Genomic DNA, 17,231 nt, shown 5'->3' with positions numbered 1-17,231 from the left:
CGCTGTTTGGGGAAGAGGTCTTGGTCTTGCTAGAGTATTTAAAATTCTTCTATAAACCACATCTGGTGCAAAACACTGTAAAATCATTTGTCATACTGATAATTGTGAAGTAAAGATAGGCTGGCATTAGCCTAGGTCATAAGGGTCTGATGCCTGTTTCCTTACAGACTCTGGGAAGGCTCATTTTCAGATCTGGGTGGCGATCTCTTGCCAAGAGTCTTTTGATGTGGTGGGCAGATGGCTGGGAAGTGAATGAATGAGGACTCAGACTTTTCAGGCGAGACCAAGGGTAGAGAGCACAGCAACAGTACATTCTTCCTAGATTTCTTGAGCAGCAATACTATCTCAGGCAGCTTGACAATGTAAATGGAGGAAATTAAAAGGCAGGCACAAGAGAACAGGAGCCAGATTGGTGTGGGATGCAATTTCGCAGCCAGAGTTCAGCTCAAGACTGGGCAATTTTAGGTGGTAAGCTGCATTGGGGAACAGAACTTAGAGGTATCTTGAGAAGTCAGAGTTCTTACCCAAAATATCACTTGTCACTTTTGGGTTCATGCTATCTGAAGCTTTCCTTCTAATGCCTGTCTTCTCTCCTTGTGCTGATATTGGCTAACAAAGCCAGGGTAGCAAAAGGCTGACTAGCCTAACTAAGATCCCTTTCTTTGAGACTAAAATTTTGGAATAGCTGTTGAGGGTGACTGTATGCTGCCACTCAATAGTTTGCATTCTGCAGCTGGAGGCAGGTCAGCTGATATCACTGCTGCTGATGTTGGATGGGGGTGTGTGGAAACAAGCTACCATATGAAATGTGTCAGTTTCTCCCAGGAATAGAATTTGTGTGGATAGCTGAGACAGGCATCAGAATTCTGGTTCGTATTGGCCCTAAATCATTCTAATATCCTATATTTAGAAAGCCTCAGTGTGTTTCATTCATCCTTAGAGGAGTTTCCAGGCTGAGGCTCAGGTCTTTCTTTGGCTTTTGGTAAGGCATTAAAAGCACAGCATATGGATGGTTCAATAGCTATCCAAGAAACCACTCACAGCAGCAACCTGCCCATTTCTCAGGTACTTATGCCATCCCATCACTTGCTGAGTAGCTGCAGATGACCTTAAATTTCCCACCCTCCAATCTCCACCTTCTGAATGTTGGGATTTCAGGTGTCACCGCCATTTCTGGGTCACTCAGTGGTGAGGGCTGAGCCTGGGCATTTGTGCGTGCCAGGAGAGTACCCTACTGACCCCGCTCCCCAAAGGCAATCAAGTGCAAAGTAACTGTATTTTTATTTATAGTAACAACAGCAAAATACTTTTATAATTTCACATCCCATTGCTCTTAAAAGCACATATATTACAAATAAAGGAAGTCCACAAACTTTAGGGATTAGTATTTATCAACATTTTTTACACATACACAAATATTTTAATATAACATCTGAAATGTTACCCATATAATTTTAGTACTTTTGTAAGTATCAACTAAAAACATTCTTTGAAATGTGATAAAAACCATATATTTTACAATCTTCTATTTACATCGGAAATATGCTTAAATGTTATAAAAACATTCACTTTGACCTTTAAAATGCATGTACGAGGACCTGGAATTGAGCAAATTATACCCAAGAGCAAACTCAGTTTGCTTTTAAGCTGCATGTTCAATGGAATTTCAGAACAAATGTTTAGAGTGTCTTGATCAATACTACTCCAAGGGAACAAAGGAATCATAGAAAATGTGCAAATTCAGAGGCTGGCAAAATTCTCAAGCTAGCGAGGTAAACAAGATTAACACTGTAAAAACTTCAAATAAATTAAATCTATCTTTTTCTTCCCCGAGATTAGCTGCAAAACTTTAGAGAGTTCTCTGAGAGGTGCATCGGATGCTCCAGGACTCCTCTTAAACTTCCGCACTGGATGAGATGGAGACCACAGGTACAGCTGTGGTCCCCTTGCTAGTTACACGTGTGGTGTAGGGTTGCTCCACTCCGCACTTTGCTGGGTCGTCCCTGCCCGTAATCTTAAATCAAAACAGATACAACACACACACACACACACACACACACACACACACACACACACACACACACAAATAAGTAGAGATCAATTTTCATATCCTCAAACACAGAATAAAAATCCAGAACAGTGACTCATTCCCAAAGGGGTGTTAGTACGTTTGGAAAATATCTTAGTCAAAGTAGTTCTGAAGAGTATTTTCTTCAAAGCCCATATGCTGGTTGCTATGGGGATGTTCAAAGTAGCTTCACTATACTCTTGACTGTCAAGATATGAATTCATAAATATTTAAGTGTTTACAAATGTTTACAAATGTATTTGATTAATTCCAGTATTTCATTCTATTCTAGAAATTTATAATTTATATTGCTAACATCTACTGTAAAGGGGAAAAGATTGGAAAACTCACCTGAATGTTTGCATTAATGGGAGTATAAGCAAATCAATCTGACTTACCTGAAAATAATACCAATATATCTATATGGCACTTTGTCAGCCATATCAAAGCAACTCTATGTAAACAGTAGCCACAGTCCTATAGAAACTGTGGGTGCATCCCTGAAGTATATCTTTGTACAAAAGAGATTTGTGAGTATTTGTTTTCTGATATGATTTCCTCACTAATCTCACACACTATGATGTTGTGCTGATGTCTCACCCCAGAGGTTTTTTTTTTTTTTTCCACAGAGCACTCGGCATCTGAGTGTTCCACGAGTGTGCCTTACATCCTTCCTCTGGTTAGGGTCACAAGATCCTGCATAAGTAATTTGGCTTCTTATGTGTCTAAAGCGTGTCTGCGTCTGATAGCAAGCTACGTTCACATCTCACTTTCCTGGCACCAGGACAGAATGGCTCTGCTCCCGCCTCTGTGCTTTAAGTTGGATCCTCATGGCCACAGCTGACTTGATGCTGCTGCCACCCTCGCTCAGCTGAAACACAGTCCAAAAGAGCATCTTATATTTATGCCTCATTGGCATGCTTGTATGAGTTCTGTTGGCCCCAGCCAAGGAAAGGTCTTCATGGTTTTGATTTGAGGCTGTTTATGAAACTGAATTCTGGCTGCCTATTAAAGGAAGGGGTGCCTTGTCACTACCAATTCAAACTACTTCATTTCCACATCTCCATTTTATACATCAGCATTATTCTGTTTTGGGTTCTGTTTCCTCTCTTTTCCCTTTTTTTTTTTTTTAAAATGTGTGAGTGCATATATGTGCGTGCATGCACACATGACACATTGTGCATGTGGAAGCTGGAAGACAGCCTGTAGAAGTCAGTTCCCTCTTTCTATCATGTGGGTCCCAGTGGTTGGACTCAGGTCATCGGACTTCAGGCAAGAGACTTCAAACAACGAGCCACCTCACTGCTCTCTCCAGCTGTTATCAGTCCTTTTTTTCTTCTAGAGAAAGGATCCTATGTATCCCAGACTGCGGTGGAGCCAATGATTATCCTGAACTGTTCCTGTTCTCCTGTACTCTCAAGTGCTGAGATCACAGGCATGTGTCATAGGCATGACCCTGGTTCCTCTTACAGTGAGTGTTTCCCTCTAACAACATGGTTGTTTTTGGTAATTTTCAAGCTAAGACTTTTCTTGGCCCTGTGGGGTGCATATGGCATAATTAATTTTGTGTTTCTATTTCTATGTCAGTTGGTTCAAATTATTTCTGATTTGCAAAGCTCAGCTGCTAAGGCCTCTCAGCACTTAGTTATCTGTGCACCTGCTTCTGGAGTATATACGCTCACATTCAGACAAAGGAAAATACTCCATTATCTAGTCACCTATCTGATGAGGCCCCATTATATGCCTGAGCCGAGCAGGACAATCACCTTTCTCTTCAACAGATAGATTTCTTTTACTGAATAAGGAGATTTGTGCAATCCATTAGGGTTTTCTCTTTGATTGGTTTCCAGAAAGCAGAGAGCCAAATTTTTCTTCTCTTATTAAAGGTTTCCTTAACACAAAAACATTTTATATTTCTCTCCTCTTTAACACCTGGCCTTTGTGTTTTTCTTTTATATTTTGAAGTATCACGAAAGCATTTCTGTTCTTTATTTTTAAAAAAATCGAAGGTGCTCAAATACATTTAGGAGGTGAAGTCATGTGAGTTTCCTTTGTGAAAGCTAAGCTGTCAACATGACAAGTCTTCAAGTGGCAATGGAGACTAATAGAAGCTCAGTCACCAAAGCTGGCTGGGGCGGGGCTCGTGATGGGGAGAGGAGGGCAGACAGAAGGCTGCAGGACAGGAGAGACATACGAAGAGAAAAACATACCACTTTTGCTCACAGTACTGAGGGAAATGCTAGACACAGAGGAGCAGAAGCTGTATAGACATGGACCACGACAGAGCTGCCAGGAAGAAAAAGAGAAAAATATTTTGCCAGACAGTTCAAGGCCAGGTGCGGCTTACAGTGAGAGACATGTGTGGTTTCCCAGCGTTGACATCCGGTCTCCTCATTTAAATCCCAGATTTAATAATGTTGCCCATGTGTGCTCCACCACCTCTCAGAAATCCCCAGTTAACACGATCTCTGTTGGGAATCCTATCTACAGAGATTTAGTCTTTCCATCATAAGTCAGTCTACCATTCCCTCCTCCTTGAACTACTGTGGAGTGTTAAAAGGAGTGGGCGGAAGACAAGGAAGAAGGAATGTGTCCTGCACGTGATCAGAATAACAGTTCCAGCATTTGCCTTGTTCTGTGGTGATGGTACTAGGTTATTAGGGGGAAGGAGAGGGAACCGATATGAAACCGGCCATATCACATTACTGGAAAGGCTCCAGGTCACCACCCAAGTAGAGTGTGAGGGTTGATGGATGCTGCTAAGTAGATTAGAGAAGTTCATGTGATGTTCAACTGATTGCTTTAGTGCCTCCAAAATACTGACATTATTGAGTGGTCACAATTCATGCAAGCCATTCAGAATATGGTGGATATATGCCCAGCATTATGGAAGTTTGTTATATATATCATATATTATGTTATCAAAGTCTCTCTCTTTCTCTCATCTGATTAGTTATTATGCTATTATCTACCAATCTATTCTCTCTCTCTCTCTCTCTCTCTCTCTCTCTCTCTCTCTCTCTCTATCTCTCTATTTATCTCTCTATCTCTCTCTATCTCTCTATCTCTCTCTATCTCTCTATCTATCTCTATCTATCTATCTATCTATCTATCTATCTATCTATCTATCTATCTATCTATCTTTTTTTTTCTTCTAATTGTGGACCACTGCTTGAGGTCCAGTGTCTGCTAAGGAAGTCTCAAGGTAAAAGACTCATGGGAACATGGGTCTCCCTGAGGTTCACTCTGAATATGGGTATAGAAGCCCCTAGCTGCAAAAATGTGAAATGCTACCCCATATTTTTGGTATTGAGTTCCTCAAGGGACTAATGGGGCAGGGGAAGGTTCCCACCTTGTGTTTCTCAGTGTCTAACCAGACCTAAACATTCTAGAGAGCCAACACTCTGTACGGCTTGGGTCAATACCTGTAAAATTGTGGAAAGCCTTTCAGTTCTCATATTCTCTTTCTGTAGGTGTTTCTGTGCTTTGGGCCAAGGGCTGTTGTACACAGGGAGAGAGAAACTCAGCATCACAGTGCTGATGTCAGGAACAGTGAATGCACTAAGGAAAGACTCTACCGTCCCTCTAGCAATAGCCAGGAACTGTGGGTCACACCAGGGGATGCTCACCTGCTCATTCATGATGGCAGACAGTTCACTGAGCATGTCCTTATAATGGGACCTCAGTTCTTCCTGGTACTCCAGCTGGTCCTCCTTGATGAGACGCTCATTCACATCAAGAGCCTGCCCACATGCATCTGCAAATTGCCTTTAACCACAGCATTAAGCAAATTAAAATCCAGTCACAGGAAGAGGCACTGAGTTCAGTGACTTTGGGTCCTAAGCCAGGTAGATAGACTGCCACCTTGGATGGCATTCATGCCTTCCCATATGAAGAGGAACATTCTAATCCTACCTGAATATTTCCTTCAGTAGCTTTACTTGGTTGTCAGGATACTTCTTTGCATTAGTTTCTTCAAGAAACGCTCGAGCATAAGCCATTGGCCCAGCATTGACCTATGAGGAGAAGAGATTTGGCTGAGGCTGGTTCCTCTTCTTTATGGACCGTTTCCATGGTAAGGAGAGGGTCAGTTTTCTAAGCAATCACATGGTACTCTGGCACCCTCACACTACATTGTAATCTACCACTTTGCATCCCTGCTGAAACTTGTTTTTCTAAGGGTCAGTAAGCCACTAATTCGATACACTAGAGTTTGGCTTTCCTGTTCCCCTGGCCAAATTCAGTCATGTGCCATCTTATGATGCTGCGACTTCCTTGCACTGAAACATCTCCACCCCCAAAGGAAGAGAATGGCTAGTGAGACTTAGAAAATAAAACCTTGTAAGTCCCAGAAAGCTGAAGAGCTTCACAAGATGCCTCCCTGAGGTTGTATATAAACACAAACACTTGCAAGGAAGAAAGAGACCCTAACTGTGGAGCAGACTGCGTACAGAGGACTCCAGGGACTCAGTGTATGTGACCTGTCACCTATGTTGGGGGGCATCTGAGTCATACATACTTCTGTGAGTAACTCCTCATGCACACTCCAGTAAACAATCCAAAGAACCTTACTGGTCTGCCAAGTTGGACTTCAATACGATTACTACTAGCTTTATCATTGATTTCCCATCTGGGATGAATAGATGTTTGACCACGCCTCCCCAGGAAACAGAACACAGCCCCTCTGCCTCCTGTGCCCGTCACCTACTGCTAGAGCACCCTTTCTATAACAACATGAAAAATGAGGCTCCTTTCCCTTAAATACTTTCACTGAAGTTAAATTTACTAATTGTTGACATCTAGTGTTTGATTTTTTCTTCTGTTAGCATTAAAATAAACACATAATTGGTATGAAAAGACATTCCACAGAGGTAGTAGTGTGTGCACTCCCCTCTCCCCCCTGTAATATGTGTTTTTCCATGTGCCACTTGAAAGCCTTGCTAAGATCTGGGCCAAGGAAGTATTTATCAGAGTTGCTGAATGAATGCATGACCAAGCTCTTTTTCTTTTTCTTTTTCTTTTTCTTTTTCTTTTTCTTTTTCTTTTTTTTTCTTTTTCTTTTTCTTTTTCTTTTTCTTTTTCTTCTCTTCTCTTTTATTTTATTTTGCAGTGCTGGAGGCTGAGCCCTGGACCTTGCCTATGATCTGGATATGCTCTACCACTGAGATACATCCCCTGCCCCCAGCTTTGCAATACCAGCTTCTGTTCCCATGTATGCGCATGAGTGAAGGAGTTCATTTCTCTTAGTGATATAGCCTGTTAATACGGGTATGGGTTTTGGAAAGTGTGATGACTAGCTTTAATTTTCAACCTTATAGCTGAGAATCATCTGGCAATGAAGGATTGCTTCTGCTGAGTTGGCCTATGGGTTTGTCTGTCAGGGATTGTCTTCCATATGTGAACTGACATGGGAAGACAGCCTATAGTGGGCAGCACTATTCCCTAGGCAGGGGTTCCTTACATGTGTAGAGGAGAGACAGCAGGCTGAACGAGCAAGCAATTGAGCATGTGTGGGCTCGTTTCTCTGCTCTTGGCTGCAGATGTAGTGTGACTAGCAGTGTGAAGCTTCTGCCTTGGCTTCTCACAATGGTGGACTATCATTGGAACTGTAAGCGCGAATAACCCTGCTTCCTGAAGTTGTTTTTTGCCAAAGTATTTTATAATACCTTGGCAATATCAACATTAATATTAATTATCAATTATTAATTATAAATTTAACAAGTCATAATTACTAATTTATAAATAGAAAAGTAATATTTATTCATATGAATAAAGCAGCAACAGAAATGAAACCATGGCAAGATGGGAGCTAATGTTGTATCGGAGTCAGATGCCCTTGAACACTGAGCTTTGCAGAGCAGTGGGCATAGCCTCTGGTACTACATGCCCTTTGATTCTCCAGGCTCATCCTCCACCCAGCTGTGTGCCCAGGGCTGCTGACTTGTCTTGCCTTAATGCTCAGTATGATCATATCTATTTATTTCTTTTTGAGTCAGCCAGTAGGGACACAGAAAAGAGAAATGGACAAGAGTTGAGCATATCAGCTCCAGCATCAGTGATTCTTCCTTTTGTTACAGGTCAAACATTGCAGGGAAAGGCACTGCTACTGGTCTGATTTTATCTAAGACATCATGTTTCCTTCTTTCTCTTTAATTATTTTAAAAATTCGCTTTTGATGTATTTATTACATTTATTTATTTATGCTGTGTGTGTAATGTGTATTGTGGTGTCTGTGTGTGTGTGTGTGTGTGTGTGTGTGTGTGTTAGCATAACTGCCAGGATGCACATACAGAAGTCAGAGGACAACTTGGGGAAATCAGTTATCTTCAACTCTGTAGGTTGCAGGGATTGAATTCTGGTCTTCAGGCTTGGCAGCAAGTGCCTTTCCCGGTTGGGCCACTTTACAGCCCTTCCTTTTCTTCCTTTCTCTCTCCTCTTTGCCAACCTTCCTCGTGCATATTTGCATGTGTGCTTATGTGCACAGGCAGAGGCCAGAGGAACACATCGGGTGTCCTGTTCTACCACCCTCTGCCTTATTTCCTCGAGAACGGGCTCTCACTAAACCCGGATCTAGGTTCGTAATCAGCAAGTCCGCCATCACCCATGTCCATCTCCTGCCCCCTCCCACAGCCCAGGGGTTACAGGTGTGCATGCAACCATATCATCACCACCATCATCAGGGTCATTATTATTATTATTATTATTATTATTATCTGAACGCTGGTCCTTGTGTTTGAACAACAAATGCCCTCACTTACTCAGCCATCTTCCCAGCCCTAAAACATTATTACTACTTTGTTCACTATGGGCTTTTCATGTTAATTCTGACTTTTAAAATTAGTACATTAAGATACTATTTTATGTTCATTGCTGATTAAAAGTTGTCCCACAAGTCACCTTGCCTTCTTCTCCACCATGAGGGACATGTTGGGATCTAACCCCATCCTCCTCCTCAGAGCACTTAGACCAGGCCTGGCCTCCCAGTATTGGGCCCCTGCTTTCTGTGTTCCTGCTAGCCTCCTGCGCCAGCACCATCAGTTTTAGGGGTGGATGTCCAGCCAAGTGTGCTGAGAGCCTCTGCCAGCCACTGGAGCCGCCAGTGTCCTCAGTGGTTCTGGTACAGTTGGAACTTTTCTTCTCCCCATTCCCCATTGTCCACTCTCTATGCTGCTGTCATAGCTCTCACAGGCCATAAGCGCTAACACATATTTCTGAACTATTTAAACATTCTTCTTTAAAAAATTTTTTTTGTCACAAATAAGGTTTTGTATGGAGTGCAAAATTTATTCATTGGTTAGGGCATATGATACGGGAGGGTGAGGGAGAAGAGATTTTCTTGAAGCCAAATTTAGTATGTCTATGGATGTTTTAAAATTTGATGATGGTTTTAAATCATTTATATAATGAATTTTAGTCATTTTCACACCCCCACCCCGACCACATCTATCTTCATATACCACTGGAGTTTCTTTATTCCTTAAGGCTCCCTCTTACGTTTTTAAAATTTAGATTTAAAATTTTATCCCTGGAGAATTTTAGACATAATTATACTGTATTATCATCATGTCCACACCCCCAACTCCTCCCGAGTTTCCCAGACTCTCTCTCTGTAATTCATGACCTCTTCTATATTTATTATTGTTTTGTGCGCATGTGCGCGCACACACACATCCCCACACACACCATCTTCAACTCCTCAACAACCTCCTGAACCTGACTAGTGTTGCCCATGTATATACATGGGCTTGGGCCACCTAACACAGGGCTTTTCAATTATTAGTGGGGTCTTTACTTCATCCACATTGACATTAATCTAATTCTAAAGATGCAGATAAAAGTCTTAGATAGTTAATGTTGTCAACTGACAGAATACAGTATCACTTAGAAAGTCAATTTCCGGGCATGTCTGTGAGGGGTTTTCCAGATTAAGTCAACTGGGATGGGAGGATGCACTGTAAATGTGGGTAGCACAGCTGGATAGGAGTGAGTTCAACACCAGCATTCATCTCTCTTTTGTTCATAACTGGGGTCACACTGTGACCGGCAACTTCATGTTCCTGCCAGTCTACCTTCCTTAGCTTGATTGACGCTACTCGTAAACGGTGACCCAGGACCAGCCCTCCCTCCCTTAAGTCATTTATTCTCTGGTATTTGGAAATATTTGCTCACAGCAATGAGGAAAATGACTAATAGAGACAGTAACACAAGCAGCCAGAGTGTTTCTTATGTACACTGTAGTAAAAAGATTATGTAATGAAGGCTTCCCGAGCATTTTATAGCAAGTGTCACTGGCTGTGTGAGCCCGAGCTCTGGGCGATGCTTGCTGACCTTTACGCTGACGCTGCCCTGGAGTTTGAGCTGTAGCCGGATCATGTCCACCTCCTCCGTGGTGCACAGCTGATTAAGTTCAGAGACCTTCCTGGACATCTCGTCAATTGCCACCTCGATAGGATTCAGTTCTGTGCTTGACTGGCTGATGACCTGGATCCTCTTCTTCACGTACGGGAACAAGTGGCTGGCTGCACACAAAGGACATACAAACGGAGTTAAAGGGGCAGAGAAAAGTACCAGGTTCCCCCGAAGGTCTTCAGGATTTTCTATTGTTTCTGGGAACATATCACATTCTGTCCGTGGATGTGAGTTATTTTTAGCCTATGGGGTCATCCTGTCTTACATGGCTTAGTTTTATCCCCAGATACTTCTCTGTGTCCACTTTCACTTTCTTTAGCTTACATCAACCTTGTTGAGGCTGTGCTAAGACAGAATAGTCAAACCCTGAAAGGATTACAGCATGCGCTAAACCTGGACACTATAATAAAATCTTCATGAACCCCCTATGGGCTGGTTAGTGGTCCTGGCCACAAGTGTAGCAGGGGACATCCTTGTATGGCCTCAGTGGGAGAAGCCCCTGTGGGAACTTGATACTACAGGGAAGGGGGATGGTGGTGGTGGTGGGGTAGGGTTGGTGGGCATGTGGGGTGGGTAGGTAGGGGAAGATGCACCCTCTCAGAGGTCAGGTGGGGGAAGGGGTGAATACTTGGGGAGGAGGGACCAGGAAGGGAAGAAACTTTTGAAATGTAAATAATAAAATAAAGGTTTTTTTAAAAAAGAATTCTCCTATGGCGATGCAAACCCCTTCAGCTCCTTGGGTCCTTTCTCTAGCTCCTCCATTGGGGACCCTGTGTTCAGTCCAATGGTTGACTGACCCCAGAGCTCCCAGGGACTAAACCAGGAACCAAAGAGTACACACAGAAGGATCCATGGCTCCAGCTGCATATGCAGCAGAGGATGGCCTTGTTGGACATCTAAGGGAGGAGAGGCCCTTGGTCCTGAGAAGGCTCCATGCCCCAGTAGAGGGGAATGCCAGGGCAGGAAAGTGGGAGTGGGTAGATTTGTGAGCAGGGGGAGGGGTTAGGGAATTTTCGGGAGGAGGGACCAGGAAAGGGGACAACATTTGAAATGTAAATAAAGGATATATCTAATAAAAATAAAAATAAAAAAAGAATTCTCAATGTAGAATAAAATACTGAAATTTTACTCTAGATGTGTCTTAACCACAACCCTCTGGGTCAGCTTTCCAAGGCAAATGCTTTTCAGACTTTACGTATCAGTGTGATTCTTGGTGGTTTCACTCAAAACTGGGGTCTCTCAACATAGCTGGGAGTCTTCCTCCAAAGAAACTTCACTCATTTCTCAGAGGGCTTTAGTATCCTAGACCATGCCCCTATATTTTAAAACATTTGTTTTTGCAGCCTTCCCTGGAAGTTCTTCCTTTATTTGGGTCTTCGTTCTACCCCACTGCGAACATTGTGAGGGCACAGTTGTGTTTTATTTATATGGATTGACAGGACCCTGAAGCAGCCCATCTTCTAGTCAGCTCTCAATGTCCGTTAAACAAAAAGGAGGGGTGACTACTTCACAGAAGAGATGAGTAGTTCACGGAAGAGATGCAGGAGGCATAGAATTAGGTATTGCAGACCAAGGCCTGCTTTCACTTAGAGAAGAACTGGAAGCCTATAGTGGGTAGAATTTTACTCTAAAGCTGGTCATAGAAATAACTGCTAACTTGGGAGCAGGTAACAGGGGTGGTGATGGTGGTGGTGGTGGTGGTGGTTATGGAGAGGAGAGTTTAGTGACGGTGTCACTTTACCATAGTGACACCATGATTCTTGTGAATATCCCAGCTCAAGGGAGAGGCTGTTAAACTAGTTCTATTGACAGCATCTTCTCAAAAGTCCTCTTCCCCCGATTTTATTGTCGTTTTGACATAGAATGTGGCTATGTAGCCCAAATTTGCTTTGAACTTAGGCTTCCTCTTAGCAGAACATAACCAGGGGGTGAATCTCCTGTTCCCTCAAACAACTCCAGGTTAACATATTTTGGAAACTTATCTGCAGGATTAAACTGACTTCCTATGTGTGTACCTATGTACAGGTGCACTTGTGTGTGCGCACATGTGTGTATGGAGATCAGATATCAACATGAGGATTGCTCCTCAGAAGTCCACTACCTTCTTTTTAAGACAGAGCCTTCTTTTGAGATAGTGACTTGGGGCTCCCTGATTGGGTCAGTGAGTGCCAGGGATCCCCCTGAGTCTGCCTGCCCAATGCTGGGATTTTCAATACAGGCCTGTATGCCTTGGTATTTCTTTGGTGGGTGCTAGGATGGAACTTAGGTTTTCATGCTTGTACAACAAGCATTTTACTAACCGCGCTGTCTCCCTTGCCCCTGTAGCAACCCATGATTTAGGCTAATCCAGCCTGCAGCAGGCTGTCTCAGCCCGAGGTGGGGAAGGTTGCCAGGCAGCCGGCAGCCCCTGAACTTACTGGTCAGGACCGTCCTCCGCTTACACTGCTCGGCCACTCCTCCATGCTTCTTGCCTGACAGAGTAAAGGGTGTCTCAAAGACAAAGCGATTGATGTTGTGATGCATTTCAAAGTCTGTCTTCCGGTCTTCTATTTCCTTTTCTTCAAAGAATGGCGTGACATAGGTCACCTGAATATAGGCATATTTGGGATCCAGATCCTTGGGGTTTACCTGTGTCAACACATTAAGGATATATATATATGAGGGGGGAGAGGGGGAGAGGGGGAGGGAGGGAGGGAGGGAGGGAGGGAGGGAGGGAGAGAAGGAGGGAGGAAGAGAGGGAGAGGGGAAGAAAGGGAAAGGGGAAGAGAGGGAGAGGGGGAGAGAGGGAGAGAGGGGGAAGAGTGGGAGAGAGGGAGAGGAAGGGAGAGAAAGAGAGAGAGAGGAGAGAGAGAGAGAGAGAGAGAGAGAGAGAGAGAGAGAGAGAGAGAGAGAGAGAGGAGCTGCAGGTGATTTATGAGTTCCCTTGCTGCCTCCTGGTGGATAAAAGGCATTCCTGTTCTTTAGACCAGGGAAGATCAAGTGACTGACCGTGGGTAAGGAGCAGGCTCTGGTAGGGACACGGGGTCATGGCTAGAGCCAGCTCAGCTCACCGTGCCAGGGGCAGCTGCCTTGTGGGTCTTTCCAACACAGATTTCTGCTTAGGGCATTGCTTAAACTCTTATCTCTTCTGTAGTGAGTTACCCTGTGCGGAGTGAAAATTTCTTGAAAGTGGAAACAAATCTCTTTGTTCCTCTGTCGGGTAGCCAAGACTGGTGTCCTTGGCTTTGGACTGGAAATGTAGGGATGTAGAGGAAGGCTTCCTCTCTCCCTGGAAGATTCCTTGACTGTCTGTTAAATGACTGCAAATGTTTGTATTTTCATTTTCCATATGTGTGTGTGTGTGTGTGCGCGCGCATGTGTGTGTTTTTCATGTGTACATTTATGGGTGTACATGTAGATATGAAGGCCTGGGAACCATCTTAAATTTTTTACCTTTTACACCGAGGCAGGGTCTCTCAGTCAAACCTACATCTCTCAGAGCTCACCCATGATAGATGACATTAGTCTTATTTTTCAGTTTACTCTGGGGAATCCTGGGCCCCTGCCTTTGGAGGTAGAGATTGCAGGTGGGCCGCCATTTACAAGGGTTTCTGAGCATGCGGCCTTAGATCCTCGTGCTTGTGTGGTTTGCTTTAACTAGCTTTAACTACCTGCCCAACTCCCCAGCTTCAAGGTTTTGTAATGGCCAGATCTCAGATTCTTTCTCAGCAATAAAGCATTTTGTTCAACATCTTTGCCAGTTCTTCTTTGGTCCCCAGGGTTGCTAACAGGAAGGAAATGGCCTGGGAAGCTCACGGAGATCTGAGGAAACATCTTGGGCTCTCCTTTGAACTCAAGGAGGATGATTCTCACCCAGTTTGTTGAAGACATCTTTAGTTTTGGACCTGCTTCTAATTCTTCTCTGTCTTTGTATCTGTCCACTTCCTATCCAGTTCTAGAGACCTCGGGACCTTTTGAATGTGCTCTATAATGCTATTAATATTTACATGGTAGGGCAGGCATAACTGTAATAATTTTACATATTAAAATAGAGGTCCAGGACAGGTTGCTAATGATCACCAGCTGATATGTGGTAGTAGAGAGGAATGAAGACCCAAGCTATTCTGATATTAAGTCTAACCTTTACCCCCATCCTTGTATTTACTTTTTCATCTGTATCACCACTACAATAGTTCTGCCAGCTTTCACAGAGAAGGCAACTGTATCTTTCAATCTAAGCATGATGGATATATTTGTAATGACTTACACCTACACCCATGAGTTTTGTGTCAAACTTCCCCCAATATCAGCTTTGTAATAGAAAGCAGGAAAGAAAAATGACTTCTTTTGGTGGCTTAGTGGAACTCTGTGCCATTGGTCACAAACCAACTTTCCTTCTTGGTCATACTTTTGTCCAGTCTGTCTTTCAAAGACCTGCCTTTTTAAAACACAAATGGTCCTTCCTATGAGCATGGGTTGGGCTCCTATGAATGTCTATGACTTTCAGCAACACATCTGACCCTGCTATTGACAGCTCAGTGATCACACCCTCTGGATAGCATTGGCAAAACAAACGGAGCTGTCTCCAGGCAACTGCCGTGGGCTTCACATGCATTGCTCTATGATCGTACACATGATGCTCCATTGCATTCTGTTTAGTCAACCACTCACATCATTTTTTTCCATGCATATGAACTAAGATGTCTAGAAGAAGAGATCCTGGGTCCCAAGTCCTAGCTTTGGGTGTGGCATGTAATTAGATGCTTGTTGAAGCCTGGCTGAGGAATGATAATGTATGCAAAGATTGGGAGTAGTTTAATGAGAAGATTCGATTCGTTGCTTCCTGGAGCCAAGAAAAGCTTCTTTGGATTCTCTCAAAGAATATTAATACCAATATTCTCTCAGATGATATTAATACCATGCAATAGCTAGTTGTTTCCATTAGAGGACAGCCCTAAGAATGGTGGGGCTCACAAAGGCCTCTTGAACTGGGCAAACAGGTAAGTTTCTTGCTTTTCCCCTAATCCTGCTTCTGAGCTCACATACTTCATCATTTTAACTGCTATTCAAAAGCATATTAATCGTGGGGAAAAGTAGAAGACTTGATAAGTGGTTTCTAAAAATGATACAAAAATTACTCAAGTAAAAACTTATAATTGTGCTGGAGAGATGACCCAGTGCTTAATAGCGCCCACCGCTCTTGGACTGGGTTAACAGTACCCACATGGTGGTTTACAATCACCTGTCACTCCAGAGTCCTAAGGATCCAATGCTCTCTCCTGACCTCTGTGAATACATGCACAAACTTGTGTTCATAAACTCATGTAGATACAGACATAATAAAAAAATCCAAAAACTCACTGGCCAACCAATAAACAAAATGTCTCAAAATGAAGTGATAGTTCATTTCACATGATCAGCTAGGAAATGAAAACAGTGGCTAGACAATAGAAAGAACCTAGTCAAGTCACATTGTGTAAACACTGCTTGTTCCCTTACCTTGTTGGAATCTTGAATTATCTTCACATTGTCTGCTCCAAATTTGTCTGCATAGAGCTTGAGAAGTCTTTGGGAAATTTCTGAGAGCCCTGTCAGCTTAGGCTCTTTATAGATATACTCCTTACCTTCCTCTTCCTCAAAGAATCCCTAGGGGAGACACACAGGGAACCACTGGCTTTATTAGAGAACTCTAGAGACAAATCACAGGCAGACAAAAAAGCCATTACTTACTTAAAAAAAAAAGTTCAAGTCTTTCAGTTGTCATTAATTAATTAGCAAGCTCTGAAGTTCAAACCGGAAAGGGAGAAAGTAACGAGCAGAAAATATTGTATCATAATCAGATAATGGCATAAACATCCCCCCTCAGCCAGGCGTAGGGACACATCCTACACATATTTTCCCTTCTTGGATAAATCAAAGGAAGAATTTGTTTGCACATAAATTGGAGGAAGAATGCCCTCTGGTGGAAATCTTGAGTACAACACAACATTTTGAGTGATGTTGGACAATTTTTAGAGCATTCATTACCATTTTTATGTCTTCTGTAAGTCTTTAAATGTAGCCCAGGAGACACCTTATAGCACTTGTGGCTACCTAAATGTGCCACTATATGTTCCTATACCATCTTGTTTGCAGACCTCTGCCACTTTACAGTGTTATTATGACATAAATTGTACACGGTACACCCCAATTACAAGCTATTTAAAAGTACCCACATTAATATGTCTTCAAAGACTGTAGAGTACAAGCTAGTTATATGTAACTTACTCAGTTTTTAAACCTTTGAAAAGCTGGAGTTTGCAGGACTAAAAATAACTGAGCCATCATTTTTATTCCATCAGAGCCCACTGGGTTTTAGCCATTATAAATCTGTCTGGTTTGAAGCCAGGGAAAAAGAAGATTCCATTATCTGTAGATAACTAAGTGAGAAATTCCTTATAATTCATTCTCTTTGAAGAGACAGGAACATGTCTCCTTCTGACCCTGTGGAATAAATGTGGGCTCAGAATACGAGATGAGCTGAGAGAGAAGAACCTACACTATCAGTTTCTTCTGATGGCAGCGTTTCTCTACAAATAAATTGAGTTTGAGGTTTGTAAAATTACCAAGTCCAAGAAGAAACAACAATTATTTTGTTTTACATTGTTTTTTGAGGGGTTTGGGTGATGGCTGTGGTTAGGCATTTGGAAACAAGTATGGGAGATTCCAATCCACAGAAGCCAGGCCTTAGGACTGCCTTCCTAAGATTCTGTTCCCAGAAGATGGAGACATGGCC

The 17,231-nt window shown here is 42.9% G+C and overlaps 1 protein-coding gene across 12 annotated transcripts in view; it reads right to left on the bottom strand.

Moving 5' to 3' along the window:
* Positions 1-1,262: 1,262 nt before the first annotated feature.
* Positions 1,263-17,231, bottom strand: part of Dock10 (dedicator of cytokinesis 10) — a 263,483-nt gene continuing 247,514 nt past the window's right edge. For 7 of the 12 annotated variants that reach the window (XM_052192769.1, XM_052192770.1, XM_052192765.1 and 4 more), the window contains exons 51-57: positions 15,956-16,102; positions 12,895-13,105; positions 10,397-10,587; positions 5,984-6,084; positions 5,698-5,836; positions 4,279-4,354; positions 1,263-2,014 (exon numbers count right to left, since the gene is read on the bottom strand). In XM_052192769.1, the coding sequence (XP_052048729.1) occupies positions 1,950-2,014; positions 4,279-4,354; positions 5,698-5,836; positions 5,984-6,084; positions 10,397-10,587; positions 12,895-13,105; positions 15,956-16,102 (930 nt within the window). In that variant the 3' untranslated portion in view covers positions 1,263-1,949. The other 5 variants (XM_052192771.1, XM_052192767.1, XM_052192776.1 and 2 more) reach the window with 2 other exon arrangements.

The sequence above is a fragment of the Apodemus sylvaticus genome, chromosome 9, assembly GCF_947179515.1.
Source record: "Apodemus sylvaticus chromosome 9, mApoSyl1.1, whole genome shotgun sequence".
Taxonomy (NCBI): Eukaryota; Metazoa; Chordata; class Mammalia; order Rodentia; family Muridae; genus Apodemus; species Apodemus sylvaticus.
The sequence above is the reverse complement of the archived record's forward strand: the minus strand, read 5'-3'. Positions and strand labels throughout refer to the sequence as shown.